Source organism: Bemisia tabaci, chromosome 7, assembly GCF_918797505.1.
Source record: "Bemisia tabaci chromosome 7, PGI_BMITA_v3".
NCBI lineage: Eukaryota > Metazoa > Arthropoda > Insecta > Hemiptera > Aleyrodidae > Bemisia > Bemisia tabaci.
In genome coordinates, this window is record NC_092799.1 from 27,926,501 (window position 1) to 27,943,978 (window position 17,478).

A 17,478-nucleotide genomic window follows, 5' to 3' on the forward strand; every position below is an offset into this window, starting at 1 on the left:
TAATCTAAAATATCTGAAATTTCAAGAAACCATGCATAATTTCGTCAAAAATACATCTGATAACAAGGAAAATTTGGCAACTCTCAAATATTCATACGGTGTTCTTCCTTAGCACGGCAACATTCCCATTTTTCTCCTAAATTTCAATTAATTTCCGCCTTAAACTGCCAAATTACGTTTGATTCCTTAATTTTTCTCAGCGCCAAGTTTTGAAAATGTGCGTAAACTTTGTCCTGCGGGACATCGATACGTTACCATTTCGAAACATAGCAAGCTTTTTCACAAACACGAAAAAGGTGGGTATACATCATAATTTCAAATTAAATTACGTAAAAAGCCAAATCTCACGGAAAAATCGATGAATCTGAGATGATTTCATTAGTATAACTGACGAAAGCTCATCACTCTCCGAAGATCGATCTGTTATTTCCGCGCGCGTCTTTCAGAGCAAGTGCTCATCACCTCCACCAGTTGCGGGAAAAGCACGCCTCGGTATTTTGTTTTGATTTGCCATGCGATGGCAATAACTTTTCGAAAATCCAGCGAGATATATGCAAATCCGTTCGAAAAAATCCGACCGTTTTGTTTCCATTCCTAGCAAGCGCCAGTAGAATCCAAGGTTATCTGGACGTCTTCGGTTCGCGGGTTCAGTGCTTGACTGCTGGCGAGGATCGGGCGTTCAACGGTTACAAAGAGTGAAGCATGCGGAACTCATCGTTCATCTGAACGCATTTATGCTAAAAGATACTATGTTGCACGGAAACCCTATGCCCGTAGGCCATTTTAGCATAAATATGTCCATTTTAATGAACGAAGCGGTTGGGTTTATCCGTTTTTTCCCCTTGATCTTTTTGAAATGGACTGTTACATGCGCAGCTTCGGCTGGCGGGAATTTTGAGTGCGTCGACAATGTCTGACGATATTACATTTTTGAAGCGCAGAAAGAGGGATAATGGGTATGCTTTCTTCACGTCAAGTGCTTTAAAAGTAAAACATGTTTAACTCTCGCGGTCAAGCTTCCCGCGTTTCCGTTGGTTGGTATGAACAGAGAGGACCTAGGATTATCCTCATTTCCTGGCAATTCCGTGATGTACCTCTGATTTTCTGGAGTATAATTTTTCTGATGAGGGTGCAGGAAAAGAGTGTTTATTAGGCCGAGGTATCTCTTATTTTGATTTCCCTGTCAAAACGGTCCCATGGAAATATCGTACTGTTTATCCCACGGGAACCCATTGGGATTTGGCCCAGGTTCTCATGGGGAACCCTGAAGGGGCCTGATAGAACCATCAAGGAGCCCTGAGGGTTCCCTTGGGTCACTCTGGCTGCCCCGTGGATTTCCGTTAAGGGCCTCTTAATTCATCCCCTAAGGTTCAGTTACACGATCAAAATGAGCCATCAAAATGAAGCTCTGATTGGTGGAAAAAGACCTGAGGTGAGTATGCGACCAGTGAGAGGCCCAATTTGTTAGCTCAATTTGATCGTGTAACTGGACCTATAGGGACCCGTGGGCTCCAATGGGTTCCCATGATCCCTCTTTGGGGATCGATTGGAATCTCATGGGTCCCCATGAGACAGTTTTGACAGGCTCAGTAGTAGATAAGGGTTTTTTGAGGGTTTTAAAGCGTAATGTAGTTATTAGCATGAAATGACTTCTTACCACTCGGGTCAATTTTGATTCCCTGACACGTCTGGCCGTTCAAGATGCTGGTGTGTTGCGGAGTTTTGGCGATCTCGTAGGAGTAGTTGTCGTAAGCGAAGCATTTGTGTTTCCACATGGAGCCGTTCGAGCAAGGCGAGTCCAAATAAAAGTCCAAAATCGTCGCTGAAATCATGAGGAGTCCAACGATGGCGCATGTCACCCTGCGATCAGAAAAGGCATCCAGTAAGAGAAATTTGATCGGCAAATTTATTATCAGGGAAAATTGGCAAAACTAATCACTGAGTAACACATAATATTTCTGTATATACTGGAAAAAAACACGTTGGATCTAGAGTCCAGACTCTTAAAAACATCGACAAGAAAAAGTACTCTTGATTCAATCAGAATCTAGCTTAAATCAAGAACCAAGCCTCTTAATTCAAACGGATTTCGTTTGATTCAAGCAAAAATCCGATTGAATCAAGATAATTTTTTCTTGTTAATGTTTTCAAGAGTCTGGACTCTAGATCCAATGTGTTTTTTTTCCAGTGTACTAAAATGATTCAGATGAAAATACTGCCGTGCTAAGAAAGAACGCCGTATGAGCCTTCAGGCGTTGCCAAATTCCCTCTGGCAAATCACTAATTTTCAGGAAAATTTTTGAATATATATTTCTGCCAATTTCTCAGATAATATTGTTTGTAATTTGATCTAAAGTGTCTGAAAATTTCAAGGCAAAATATTCATAATTTTCCTCAAAAATAAACATTTTATACGAGAGAATTTGGCAACTCTCGAATGTTCGTATACGGCGTTCTTCCTTAGCATGGCAAAATATTCCTCCATGGAAAACATAAGCAGTAAGTTTAAACGCAGGTGATCTAATTGATGATGCGTTGTAATTAACGAGTTATCATCGATATTAGGTGGTTTACCGAGTAAAATCCGTCAAAGCGATGAATCATAGAACAGTTAGAGAAAGTGATGCATTGTTGACCGGCACACTTTGCGATTAAACTGTGTTTAGCTAACTACTTCGATCTACTAGACAATTATAAATTCAGTGACCCAACTGGATTTATTCCACAAAACACAGTTAAAATCGAAATTTACTTTAATCTAATGCAGATTAAGAACTGAGCTATAGATTCGATTTCAGTTATCGATCGACGTTAAATACATTTATCCTATTGCATAAAAACTGAGAGTTCACAAGAATATATTAGGGAAAACAGGGATCGAAACTAAAATGCTCATTTTTTCATACCTTTTTTATTTGCCTTGTAAGTGATAACTGAGGAAGAAGTAGGGTATAAGAAAATAGAAAGGATGCTGATCAAATACGCTTTTTTGGCTCTCATGATTTTTCGAAAATTAAAATTGATGACTTGATTTTGTATAATCTTCTCATGACCATCCCTTTACCCTTCAGTATCAAAGAAATTCACAAACAGCCTGCTTCAGCTATAAAACCGACGCACAAAGGATCGAGTCAATGGGAGAGGTTAGACAAACTTTGGAAACTTTAAAAGCTCATAACCCAGTCTTTACAAAATTGTAAGGTCTTAAAAACGATCCCATTGGTTTTCTCGTAATTTCTTTTTACAAAAATCACACTTCATCTTTAAATTTGACGAAATAACATCTAATTTTTAATTTGTACAAAAATCACATGTCCACATTTCCCATCGATTCGGGCCATTGTGCGACGTATCACTTACTGACAAGTGAGTAGAAACAGCGCCAAGAAACGTGATGGCGCTGTCATTGGCAAATCACCCAGAACAGGTGACAATCATTTGTAAGTTAATAAGGGAGTTGAATAAATATTGACGGAGATGGGAAAATAGACAAATAAATAAATTACCATGTTCTATTCGCTGGTATGTACTAACAATGTATATTTTCATACTGAAATGTGACACCGATCACTGCCCACCCGAATCAAGTATTTCCTACATTTGATGTTACAGATAGTAGATTGATAAAATTCATTTCGTCGCAGAAATATCACGAGGGCTATAATGTTGAATGAAAAATAACACATTTGTATGGATAGGGAGCTGAAAGTTAGTGGGCAGATTTTTCAGTGTTTATTTACGTGCACATGGTTTTTATTTGTTGATTAAATTCCATTCATCAATAAAACTTTAAAGAAGAATAAACAATTTAGATCAGTTCCAAAATTAATTGGAGAGAACTATTTCACGTTAATCTGTCCCACAAAAAAAAAAATCCTCTACACATCGTTGTGATATTAATATGAGAGGTTGGTCTTGGGGTATGAATGGCGTGTTGATAGAATCAAATCCGTGTATTTTATCAAAACACCGTTGTGCGCAATTGAGCATTTTTAGCAAAGACTCATTGGAAATCCCACTCAGCATTAATTGTGCACTCTCGATAACAAATTATTGTTTGTTAGATCAAAAAGTCCAAATAAACACACGTATGTTCAATTTTTTAAAACTGAAACGTCGATTATTCGATGTAAACCAATTTCTTCGATAGACATTAATGTGCATTATTAAAATCCTGAGGTTCATCAAAATTAAATTGCAGAGGAACAAAAATTCTGCGATGCATTTTTGGTGAATAGAACCTCTCCTAAACTATTCTTTTCGCTACAAGCCAAGACACCTTAGTAACTTTTCAATGAAAAACATATGCACAACGGAGAGATCAGAAAACAATACGCAATTTTAAACACGTAAACCTCTCATCAATTTAATCGAGCGTCGTGAAATCGGATGATACCTAAACTTTCCGCTATAAAGGAGGGATGTTGCATTGATTCTTTCAGAGGAAATACACAATACATTAATTTAATTCAGAATGAGTCTAATTTTAGATGCCTACTGATCCGTTTAAACAATAAACTTTCAATTCATAAACAAAGTGAAGGAGTCATACGACAAGCTATGTAGTTGCAGGCATGTTATCCCGGTGTAATTAATGTCGAATAAAAACTAGATGGAAACGATAGATAAAAATCTACGAGCAATAAGAGTTTAGCGGAAGATGGTGCATTTCAACTATGAAATACCTCCAGCCGGCGTTATGAGGAACACAAAGCTCAGTAGTGAGAAATAACGCCGTAAGAGCAGTCAAACGTTGCCAATATTCCTCTGATAGACATAGAAAACAACTTTTCAGGGAAAACATGTAATTTTTCGTAATTAAATTTTTTGGAGCATTGCATTCGAAATCAAATCTATCGTGACTGAAAATTTCCAGATAAAATATAAGTTGGAAAAAATGAAAATTCCACTTTGCCGTGAGAAAAATGGTTCTCAGGGTCACGCGCCATTTTTTTTTAAATTACATTGAAAAGATAAATGCCAATTTCATTTGTCTTTCGAAAAGTATCTGAGTCCTGAGTGTCATAGCGTCTATATTGCATCGTTCAGTGATAAAAAAAATTGCATAATTTTGGCTGCAGGGCGTTTTTGAGAACCAAATAACATGCGCCAAAAACTTTTTCCATTTACCAAACATTTTAGTTTTAGTTCACAGTTTTCCCCACCTTTTTTTTTTACTTTCGAGTCGAGCATTTTTCGAAAAAAGATTTCTAAGATTCCCCCCAAAATAAATAATTAATACGGAACCATTTAGGAACGTTCTCGAGTTCATAAGGCGTTCCTACTTAGCACGATGGAGCACTTTTCTGTCATGCTAAGGAAAAACGTCGTATGAGCCTTCAGGCGTTGCCATACTTCCTTTAATAACCAACGAATTTACTGGGCAAATTAAGAATATTTTTTTTTTCAAATTTTTCAGACAATTTTGCTCCCAATTTAATCTAGAATATCGGAAGATGTTAAGGAAAAATACGCATTTCCCCCCAAAAATACATGTTTTAATCGGGGAAATTTGGCAACTCTTGAATGTACATACGGCGTTCTTCCTTAGCACGGCAGTTCTACGGTCCACTGCCGGGTCCTAGGATCGGAACTAAACTATTAGACATAATTGGGATTCCGGGAGTCAGGTTTTAATCACCTATTTACGCGCCAGTAAAATTGGACCACCTCAACTTTAATCCGCGTCGCATTTGATTGCGCGCTGAGCATAAACACGCCGTATCGTTCTGCGTCTGAATGAGTCATGCACGGTCCAAATTCCCACGACTGGAAACCTTGACCGTTGAAAATTAAAATATGGAACACGCGAACTTCTCGGCTAACTTTATATACACTGCACATGACTATTTAAATACGCAAGGTTGCACGTGAATGTGGGCTCGATATTTTGAGGAGGGGGAGAAGGAGGAAACCATTTACCCCCAAATACGCCCAGAATTTTTTTTCTTTTTCGAATATTTTTATTATTATTCTGGAGGGAATACTTTCAAAGTCTCTAATTGAGAAAATATGAGATAAATAAAGGAGAAAATCCCCACAAGAAAGGTGGCCGTATTCATATAAAAATGAAATTGCCCGATTAAATTTGATAATAGCTGATGTGGATTGGTTCCTTTAAGCTTGACGCGGTCTGATTATTTCTTTTACAAATATTCCAAGCAACGTCCCCCTCCTTAATACAACATGGTAATTCTTTACAAGGAAAATGGCTCGACTTTGATGCCGCAAAGAGGTGATAATCTAAATCCCGGGGTTGCTCTAACTATGGGGGCGATGGTGACTCCAGAAAATTGGTGACACTGAGTTTTGTCCATTTAAATGCAAAACGAATAATCCATATTTATCGAGGCAGGCTGTCTCACAGATAAAATAGATTATTCATATGAACACAAATGATGTAAGGGCGACTCTTAGACTTTTATGCTTAGGGTGCAACATTCACGGGGGTGGGGGTCCAGGGGAACGCATCCAACAAAAGCAGCAGTTTCCCCACGGAAAATTATTCATGTATATCCTTTGCTGATGAAGTAGTTTTGGTGCGAAAGAAGAAAAAAAATAATATGTTTTCAATTATGCAGGTTTGTAACTCAGTAAGGATCACTCAAAAAAAGGTATGACTCTGAGACCCATAAAAAATGGCTCGGAGATCCATAATTTCTAACCAAAGTGACTTACCGTCTACAGTATGGCTTTCTGAGCCATACTTTATTGGTCGTGAACCTATAAGCATGGCTCCACGAACTATATTTATGGCTCCATGATCCATAACTCGGCCGGTAAGTCACTCTTCCCATTCATGTTTTTTGAGTGATCCAGTCAAAAACTGCAGAAGTCACAACTTTATAATTAAAAAAATATTACAAATTTTCGACAGAAATATCCAATTATCCAAGCACACCGGTGTGTTTATTTTAGTTATTTGTCTAGATGTTTCAATTTTATTTTTAAAAAAAGAAGAAAAAAAGTAAAGTTTTTCATTGTCCGTGGGTGGGTAAACGGATAACAAAACATTAAATTCCAAGAAGCCCCTTTGTCCTCTAAGGGAGAGAGGCATCAGGCCCCCCGCCCTCGCTCAATTACGCCAGAGATCGGTAAAGAGTAGAAAAAAAATTGGACTTACGCGAGGAGCCAAAAAGTGGAGTCGTGGAACATGTTGTAATATTGTTGCGGAGTGCGTACTTGCTTAAGCTCAAAGCTGCGCTCGTAAGCGGCGGGGTCCATTTTGACCGACCAGTTGAAGAGGACTTCGATGTCTTCCTTCAGGCAAGAATGCGGTAAACAGATGCCCACCAGGATGGCACGTGTCTGTAAACATAAAGTAAAATATCAGAAAAATAAAAAAAAACAAGCGGGAAAGTTCTAATACTGTCGTATTAGAAAAGCGCTCAGGTGTTAGTAAATGTATTTAGTGAAGAAAGGACGTATAACATCCGTCGACTCGGCTGGGAAATGGAAATAAAACATCAGCTGATAGCAAACAAAGGTTACCAAGGAAACCGTAAACGCGTATTTTTGTTTCCCGAAAATGAGTTCACCGTTGAGCTCATCAGGCGCGTTTTTTTAAGGCTTCATTTGAGTTCAACGATCAGTTTCGATAAGAATTACTCTACCGCTAAGAAATTTTCTTATAGACAAACGATCGAAACTACCTGCGCATTACGTTAAAAGCATAGAATACAGTTTTCACAGCTTTATTTATTTTAAAAATGGACCCCCCCCCCAAAAGCCTACACATCGATGAGCTGGTGCGCTATTTAAACGCATTAGCACTAGTATACTAGTACTCAGAGGCAAGTCGAAATCAAAAAGCGCTGCCTATCGGCTGAGCGCTTAATACTCGGGAAGCTGCACTGGAAAAAAAAACCACATTGGATCTAGAGTCCAGACTCTTAAAAACATTGACAAGAAAAAGGACTCTTGATTCAATCGGATTTAAGCGTATATCAAAAGGAGATCCGCTCAAATTAAGAGGCTTGGTTCTGATTTAAGCTTAAATCTGATTGAATCAAGAGTACTTTTTCTTGTCAATGTTTTTAAGAGCCTGGACTCTAGATCCAATGTGGTTTTTTTGTTTTCCAGTGTGTACTTTGAGGAACAACGAAATGAAATAGCCAGGCAGAATAATGTGCCTCCAGAAGGGAAAACAGGAAAATGAAATAACTATAACACCACACAAAAGGGTTGATTCTGCATCATTTGTGGCCTTAAAGCTCGGGTAGAAACAAAGAAGACTGAACAAATCTTCAGCGGTCGTACGGTGAACTTTTGATTCCTGACCACATAACTAGCAATACATGAATGCACATACAGTCAATAACATGGAGGCTTTAACGCTGGGGTTGAAACATAGGAGAATGAACAATCCTTTAGCGGCCGATTATGGGACCGATCGAAGTCGACTTTTGATTCCTAGCTAGATGACCCGGCAATACATGTGTACGGTTAATAACGTGGAGACTTTAACGCTGGGGTAGAAACATAAGAGAATGAACGATCCGATCGCGACCGTGCAAGTAAACTTTTGATTCCTGACTAGATAACCCAGCAATACATGTATACGGTTAATAACGTGGAGACTTTAACGCTGGGGTAGAAACATGGGAGACTGAACAATTCGATCGCGACTATGTTCAGCTGCGAAGTGGTTCTATGTATTGATAGCTTGGGCTATTTCCCTGACAATTTCCGAAAACTTTTTAGCGCTCTTTTCGATGAGCATGGTTTTTGCAGTTTTACTAGGGGATATTCCTAAAAGTATTGATACTTTTTAAACAATTCTCTGGAACCGCGCATCCCCAAATTTCATAATTTTCAAACGCTGAAACACTGTGGTATTTTGAAAAAAATATTGAGTATTTACGATATTAGACAGTCAGTACTAGGTTTTTTCTGGATGATGTGAAATGTTACGAATATTTAATTAATGTTTGCGAGCCGAAGGTTTGTACAGCTTACAGGTTTTCTTTAAAGGCTGGGAATATTTTGATGCAAAAACAAAAAAAAAAACGGGAAAAGTCAGTAAAATGTGGCATATATAATAGCGTATTAAACTGGGATGGGGGAAAAACAGCAATGATAATTTTGGGAGTGTGAATTGCATGAAAACGGTTGAACGAGATCATGAAAATGTGCTTTTTGTGAAGTTTTGTGAAGCATTGAAAACTTATGACGAATTAACGCAGTTGACACACTCTTATTTAAGCAAAAGTTACTCGTATATTTAAGCAATTTTGGAAAAAAAATTACCCTGCCTTGGAGAAAATTGAAATTTTCACTTGACTTTTTCCGTGGAAAAATATTATGCACATCACCTAAAATCTGATGCAGCGTACACTTTTTAAAATTTTTATCACGACCGATATGTTGCAGCTTATCGATCAGCTTCAGGTGTATTTTACACGTTTTTCAGCGATCGGTATTCTATAGCCGTTTGCTGGAAATGCAGACATGGAGAAATTGGAAGATAGGACTGTATTGATCTTGTTTTTTTTCGATTTTAAGTCCATAAAAAACGATCCAACTTTTTACATTTTTTTAGGAAACACTGGAAAAAACACACTGGATCTAGAGTCCAGACTCTTAAAAACATCGACAAGAAAAAGTACTCTTGATTCAATCAGATTTAAGCTTAAATCAAGAACCAAGCCTCTTAATTTAAACGGATTTCGTTTTGATTCAAGCAAAAATCCGATTGAATCAAGAGTGTTTTTTCTTGTCAATGTTTTCAAGAGTCTGGACTCTAGATCCAATGTGTTTTTTTTCCAGTGGACTTTTCCATGTTATCAAGTCGCTTTTTTCTCACCGGCCAATTTCAAGTTTTCAAGACCACTGGAAACCCTATTTAAGGCTATCTAATTGGACTAAAATTATAGACAAAGACTAACCTGCGAGTCAATGGTATTCAAAGTCAAATGACCACGCACAACCGAGAATCCAAGGGGGAAGGGGGCTTGAATTTGGGAGCAGAGAGTCTTCGAGCCCATCCAGTACTGATTGCCCCAGAAGAAGCTGCTCGAGTATTTGCCACTTGCATCGCTCACTGCAACAAAAAAAAAATTAAAAAGGCAATTAGATTAATAAAACTCACAATATGTCTTGATATTCATTCGATTACCATCATAGTACTGCAAAACTCTAGAAAAAACCTGATTTAAACAAGAATATTTTTAAATGTTGCTGCCAAGAAAGAAATTTCTCTTGAATTGAGAAATGAGCACTGGAAAAAAACACATTGGATCTACATATATCCAGACTCTTAAAACATCAACAAGAAAAATACTCTTGATTCAATCGGATTTTTGCTTAAATCAAAGGAAATCCGCTCAAATTAAGAGGCTTGGTTCTTGATGTAAGCAAAAATCCGATTGAATCAAGAGAATTTTTTCTTGTCGATGTTTTTTAAGAGTCTGGACTCTGGATCCAATATGTTTCTTGTTGCCGCAGTGAGAGGTTTAAATTAGGAGAAAAGTCGTTCGTAACAAGCGAAAAGTTGCTTGATTCAAGCGATTCTATTCTTCATTCAAAAGAAAATAATCTTAACAGGAAACCCAGGTTCCTCTTTTTTCCAGAGAAAGTTGCTTCGACACAGAGCATGCCATTCAGGGTACCAACATGAATGGATTATCATAAACCATAACCATAAAGATATGGAAACTGGTCCAGTATCTTTGGGTGTGATATTGAACTGATTGGGAAGAAAAAAAATAATAAAAAAAATTGAAAAATACACAATATTCTCGGACGGTTTTTCACTCGTCGTTGATGACTGTGTTTGTCAAAAATATAAACTTTTAAAACGTGATAAATCACGTGATTTCCTTTGCCGTCTCAAGTTGTAACACGCGACCAGGAAACAACATATAGACACACAAAGAAACCTGAATATCTGACTTCCAAAACTAGTAAAAGGAGCTACAGCTTATCGCAAGTTCAATCTAAATTATAGGCCTAGGCAAAGTTGAACTATCATAGAGAGAAAAATAATCTTTCAGAAGTGGCGATGATAAAATGTTGCTAAGATTTTTGAAGGTCGATTACACTTGAACTGTCCTAAAGAGTAGGCTTAGGAAGGATGTTTGGACATTTCAGCATGCGCCCTACATTGTATTAAAGAGCACTATTCTCAAGACTCAAGTTGAATTGCATATTCCATCATAGGCGAAGAACCTCTTAACCGATTCGGCGGGAGCATGTCAGAAACCGTGTCCACTTGATCCGAGGATATTTTAAAAATGCAAATTTGGACGCGTGCGGTCTCTTGGATTGACAGAAAAAAATGATGAGCTCTTGATCGTTTGTTAGTGGATGACAGAAACATTGTCCACATAGTACGGATCCATCATATTATTACTAAAAGCCAGGACGCGAGCGAATAAAACTTAAGAGCTTGTGAATTCCTGATCTCTTTTCCACCATTTTCTTTGAACTTAATATTAACTTCTCGGAGAGCTACGAATATTGGCAAAACCGCTCGGTTCAATGCACTCTCAGCAAATAGAACTTAGCATTCAATCTCTGTTTCATTATTTTTCGGGTAGCTGTCGCTTCTTGCAAAAAACAAGGAACTTAACAAAAACCATACATTTTTAAACCGGAAGACAGCTTAACATCTTTTAAGGAGACTTTGGGGCTTGATATGGAGAAAAATGAACGAATTAATAATTAACGTTGTGGTCACTTGAAGTTTTCTCGATAGAAAGATGACATACTTTTTGAAAAAAGCGTAAAAAAGTCCGTATTGAAAATTATTCTGATAAATCGTCGTTTTCCTCGCGGAAAAACGTAACTTAATTTCAATGTTGCCGAATTTCCCTTCGCAAATTGCATTTTTGCTCCAAAAATCTCACGAACTTTTAACTGAAAATTTCGTAGATTTTCTTAACTGCTCTCATGCAAAAATCTGAAAAATTTTGAATAAAAATTGCACGGGTGCATTCTTGTAAGAAATTAAATTGCCGGAGTGAATTTTGCAATCTTGGAATTGAGTTACGTTCTTTCGTCCGGGGTAGGACGTAATGGAACATTATCGGGGAGGAATTTACCTCCTGAGAGTACAGACTGACTTCCATGTTGATTGAGTTTCGCTGATGAGTCCTCCCCACCGCAGTTACATTTTAATGACGGGACTTTTATAGATACCAAAAGACTGTGAAATTTATCTCACTAACGTCAAAACTTCAGAGGCAATTCTGGCATGGAACACTTGCATCCTTAGGTTAAAATGTTTTTCCTCGAAATAAATCCATTTTAAGTAATCGATTCTAAATGAGGGTGCCCCATTTAAAGAACATAGATTTTTCCTCTTAATACACTTAAATGGACAAAATGCTACGTTGCCAAGTAACCTAAATCGTAGCTGGACCATTCATCGATGGAAGCTGGACATTACCGAAGAAAAACCTGCAGAGGGACTTAAGTATTAGAAAGTATTAAGTAATGCTCATCTTAAAATACCTTGTATGATTTATTTATTCAATTACGTGATAAGTCAGAGAAAATATACGGAACCCAAAATAGATCCTTTAACAACATCGAATGCACGATTTTACGCCCAAAATTAGCAACATAAATGAGGGAGATGGATAGAAAACGCATTATGCATGCATTTAGACAAGTTTCTCCGGCTGAATAGTTCGACACGAGGAGTGCAAGCTGATCGCAAAAAATTATTCATTGAACGCGAAATCAGAGACGACATAGGTCACTATCGACAGTGAAGCTATTCCTGGTGGAACTCATTAGGCGCATTGGCAATTTTGAAACGACCGAAATAGTTGATGCGAAATTGCGAATCCCAGAAAATTAGCGAAGGAAAATTCCGTTCTGACATGACTTTGTGCCGATGCTTACCAAAACAGGCTTTTTGAGGAGTTTTTGCAGGTGTATGGATCTTGTTTTCAAAGGGATACATTATCACAAATATGTATTTTTGTGCATTGAGGAAGATGGCCCGAAGAGGAAGACGGCTATGCTTTTGAATAACTTATTCGTCACCGTTGAAGGAAAACTCCCATAGAAATAGAAGTTTGTCCGAGATATTGACACACATAAAAGTCGCACCTACAACACACGCTGGCATTCATGCGACACCGAACGCCACAATGAGCATGTGCCTTTCTCCAGAAGTTCATCGGCAACCGACAACTCAATATCCTTCAACTCCTGCCGCCGTCCCTTCATAGACGTCTCGGGAGATAGACTTTTGAAAAGTCACATAGTCTAATTCAGATGATTAGCAATCAAAAACATTGAAAAATCATGTGATACTGTAGTAGGTAAAGTTTACTCATAAGGAACTAATATGTGTAGATTTATAATGAAACTGAAATCGGTGTCCTGCTCAAAAACCTGTTCTCCTCTACCTATTCTCAGGTTGAGAGAGCACCCTTTAAATATAATTATATGTATACTTTAGTGCAGGTATAAAAATTGTTCCTGTACAAGGGGAGCTTCTTAAAAAAAGGTTTGGTAATGATGCGCTCTTGTAGTTTTCCGTTTGCGATAAAGATAAGTAGCTTCGATAGAGATGCTAATAAATGATTCTCCCCTTTATAGACGGCTACAAAAAAGGAGCCATTTATTGGACACAAAGCTCATAAACGATCCACCGAAGCTACGCCTCAGTGGATTAGCATCTAATCTAATAAGAATAAACACGTCCACGTCGCGTTGAAAACCAAAATAAATTTTGGAGCATAAAATTCTGAAGGCGAGTGGACGGTGCGGCGAAAACAGTCGAGCATTCCGCTTAGTCAAAAATCAGAAACGAACAAGGAAATATGATTATTTTTGTCGGCGCGTCTTGAGAGACGTGTAATTTTTCCCTTGGTACAACGTACGGAAGTTAACGGCTACCGTTACTAAACGAATTGAAATTTCGATAGCTTTAGACTGACGGAGTCTTTGTTTTATGGAAATGCCTAATGAAACCTTGAAAGACCGACTCGTTTCAGCCCTTGCACGCCAATATAGATGTGGACTTGTTAGCTGAAAGGAAGACTTCAACTTTGATTATTATTTGTATCAGGACTTTGCAGCCCACGATCCAAAACAAAGCAATAGAGTTAATTTTGAAAACAGTTTAGGACAACATTCGGGAGCATAGAAGACATCAAGAGAATAGAGCGTATTTGATAGTGGCTCGATTAACCGTTTAGTTCAAACCAATGGGGCAAATAACCTCAAACAAACATTTTTGGATTTAAGTAGGAAAAGCTAAAAATGAAAAAATTCCTAACAATTTCACTTTTCATTACCATTTTATATTCATAAGAATAAAAAAATCTATCACTAGAAACCTGTTCCATCAGATTACTCAATTGACTTTTTAGGCTTTGTTTACAAGTTGAACCGATCGCTATCCGCTACTATTTCACCTGTTTGATGCATGGAGTAGTGGAGTACGATCCACTGGACCGTGTTAAGAAGAAAGGGGCGAAGTCATATCAGCCATTGCTATATTTCATCGAACGATTTATTTTTCTACAGGAGAGCAGAAATGCAGATTCTTTTGAAAATAATAGGGAATTTGCTTCGCGTCATTGAGAAAATCCTCTGAAATTTTCAAAAAATCTACACTACCGTTTTCCTGTAAGAAAAGAATAAAACCCCGATAAATTGCTGATGTGACTTGATTCATTTCTCATTAATGCGATCTTTTTGCTCGCTGGTGCTAGCAGAGGTTAAACAATTATGTACTCAAAAGGGAAGCTATTTGTGTCGATTACTTTTGGGAGATCTAATACTTTGATGCGATGTGATTAGGAGCAGGTTGAAGAGCTCTGGCGTTTAACATACCTGTGCGAGTTTATATTTCGATTATTTCCCTCCTCAATAAAGTCCGGAAACGGACGAGAGGCAAAACAAATGACAGAAACGACTAAGCCAAAAATTCCACCATTAATTTGCTAATATTTCAGCAAATATGGCTGAGTATTTTGTGCGTCTAGACCTTCATGGCGTTCCAAAAACGCTTCGACATCATCGTCTTCAGCTGAATCTAACTTGCTTGAAGTAATTTACAATTCACTCATCTAATCTAAAAGAAGAGAAGGATGACTGAAATAGAAACGCGAGAAAGTTTGTTTGAGAAACTATTCGGTGATTCATTTTTAAAATATAAATCTGAGGCATGTCTGAAATATAGAAGCAGATTTAACCTTGAGTATCGAGTTTTGGAAATTACGGAGCATCATCATTGTGAAAACTGTGCTCTTGACACGGCATATTAATCGTGGAACTTTCCAGAATTTCATCTTTGAATTTTCGGACACCTGATTCATTTTTTATTGCGACTCTGTAATATTTCGGATGACTTGATGAGCTTCATTGGTTGGGCTAAAGAACACGTATTAGATCATGATAATTATTCATACGCGATGCCGACTTAGTAGGCTCCCTTCCTCATTTTTGAGTTCAAGCAACAATGCGTATAGTATCCATTTCTAGGAAGTAAGACCAGGAGAGACCTCATGTTGAGGGCCTGAGCATTATTGGTAGGAGGAAGATTATACCACCTGACGCAGATGAGTAAGATCAGTGCTGTGGCGTGCTTTGCGATTCATCGATGGATCTGCCATTTAAACCTATGGAAAAGAATCGGTAAACAGGGTGTTCGCAACGAACACTTTAATAATCGATTCTTCACCATGGCGTCAAACGGAGAAGTATCGATCATCGATCATTCCACGCCTCGCCACTGAGTAAGATCAGAGTAACGTCAAGCATTCAATCACTATTTAACAGATAATTAATTACACTACGGCGGTATTTGACGTTTAACTTCATCTCAAAATTAGGAGCTTCAAAATAAAACGTCTCAGTTGAGAGAAGCGGCTCTTCATGAATTATTGATTTTTCTCTTCGGAGAGGAACTTCCATTTTTATTGACACTAAAGATTGCAGTCCAGGTGAACATACTTTTTGGTCGTAGGGCCCGCATATTTCAGTTCAGGTCTATGATCGTCTATGATCTTTTGGATGGGCATACTGAGGCTCGTATTTTTTCTCATTCATTTTCGAATTATTTTCTTTGTCCTTATCCGAGCCGTCAAAGTTCAGTTTAAGCGACCGAAAACTTCAGTTACCTGGCCTGGATCAAAAATTTCGGTGTCCCATAAGAACTGAAGTTCAGTCCTTGTAACTTAAGTTTTTCTTCAGGTGAATACCTTGCTGAATCCAACTTCACCACCCGGATTCCATTTTCAGGGGCGTCCGACGGCCACGGTTAAGAGCCCATGTGGACGTATTTATGCTAAAAGGAACTATGTGCATAAGGTTAGCATGCGACATAGTTCCTTTTAGCATAACGACGGTGAAACTACCAAACCACGTATCTCGGTTTGCGACGTCGCAGACTTCCTGTCATACTTTTTTTTTTTAAAGGAAAAACTATTTAACGTCCAGTCTTGAAAATTTCTGTGATTTTTCCTCTTCGCGCGGAAAAAATTCTGTGAAAATTTCAAGGAATGATATTGATTTGGTCTACTTCCAAAAAATAAAATGTGAGCGTAGATTTTTAAACACTGCAAACGAGATACGTGGTTTGGTAGTTTCACCATCGATAAATAAGTCTATGTTAAAAATGAAAGCTAACAATCGGATCAAAGATATCGCGAAATCGCAACGCTGACTAATAAGGGGGTTTTAAAAGGCAAGGATCCCTCCACTTTTAGCTCCCATACTCAGAGTGTGAACTGAGCTTCCACTGAACTAACGCGTAAATCTTCAACGATACGAACCATAAATCAGAAAGTCGATTGAAGATTATTGCATGCAGAAAAAAAAAAATATTCGGAAAAGAAGCGAGATAATTTCATGTTTTATGACCAATCTTTTTCGAGAAGAGCTCCAGTCATTCAAAGAAGAAATGGGGAAGTTCAAAAATGAATTTCAGTTGATTCAAAAGGAATCACAGTACTTTCTCTCTGTAACGAAGAGATCGGTCGGTCCCTTGAACTTCCTGTATTAAATATCGACTATCGTTAAAACGAGAATCTCTCTATATCGATGAAATCGGCCGGTCCCTTGAGTTCTCGTTACAGAGAGAAATAACTGTATTAGAGAAAAATATTCAAAAAACGCTCCTTTTGATTTAGACTGAAATTCGTTTCAGTGTAAGCAGAATAGATTATATCTTCGACGGGAATTTAAAAGAAAAGAAAAAGCAATAACAACAGCAACAGCGTAAAGTTCTTTAAAGTGCCTCGGATAGATACAGCGTTATGTGCACAAAGATCTATTATTCTGCCGAATGTGGTTCAATTCACAGGGTGAAAATATTCGGAGCCGCCCAAGAATGACGGCCACTGCCACTAAAATTCGGGCCAGACTCATTGGAATACGTTAGGAAACCATGACGAAAAAGACATGGATTCGATCGACTGATTTAACCCGACAGTTGATGACAACACTGGAGAATGCACTTGACCGTCAACTTTTCTGCGCGAACGAGGGGGAGAAAGACGTGAGTTGGAG

General features: G+C 38.0%; 1 protein-coding gene across 1 annotated transcript; it reads right to left on the reverse strand.

Annotated features, from left to right (window-relative positions):
• Positions 1-1,601: 1,601 nt before the first annotated feature.
• LOC140225089 (uncharacterized) lies at positions 1,602-10,062 on the reverse strand. Its single transcript, XM_072302629.1, has 3 exons — positions 9,888-10,062; positions 7,124-7,308; positions 1,602-1,860 (listed from the first exon to the last, which is right to left on the reverse strand). Exons 1-3 carry the CDS (start codon positions 9,984-9,986, stop codon positions 1,617-1,619), a joined length of 528 nt encoding a protein of 175 aa, XP_072158730.1. The 5' UTR covers positions 9,987-10,062; the 3' UTR covers positions 1,602-1,616.
• Between the last annotated feature and the right edge of the window lie 7,416 nt (positions 10,063-17,478).

Bases quoted from the DNA above. Each gene is read 5' to 3' on its own strand.
- LOC140225089 (XM_072302629.1), bottom strand. From the start codon at position 9,986: ATGGGCTCGAAGACTCTCTGCTCCCAAATTCAAGCCCCCTTCCCCCTT. The intron at 7,309-9,887 runs GTTAGTCTTTGT...TTATGTTTACAG, and splicing joins TGAATACCATTGACTCGCAG to ACACGTGCCATCCTGGTGGG. The intron at 1,861-7,123 runs GTAAGTCCAATT...TTCTGATCGCAG, and splicing joins TCCACTTTTTGGCTCCTCGC to GGTGACATGCGCCATCGTTG.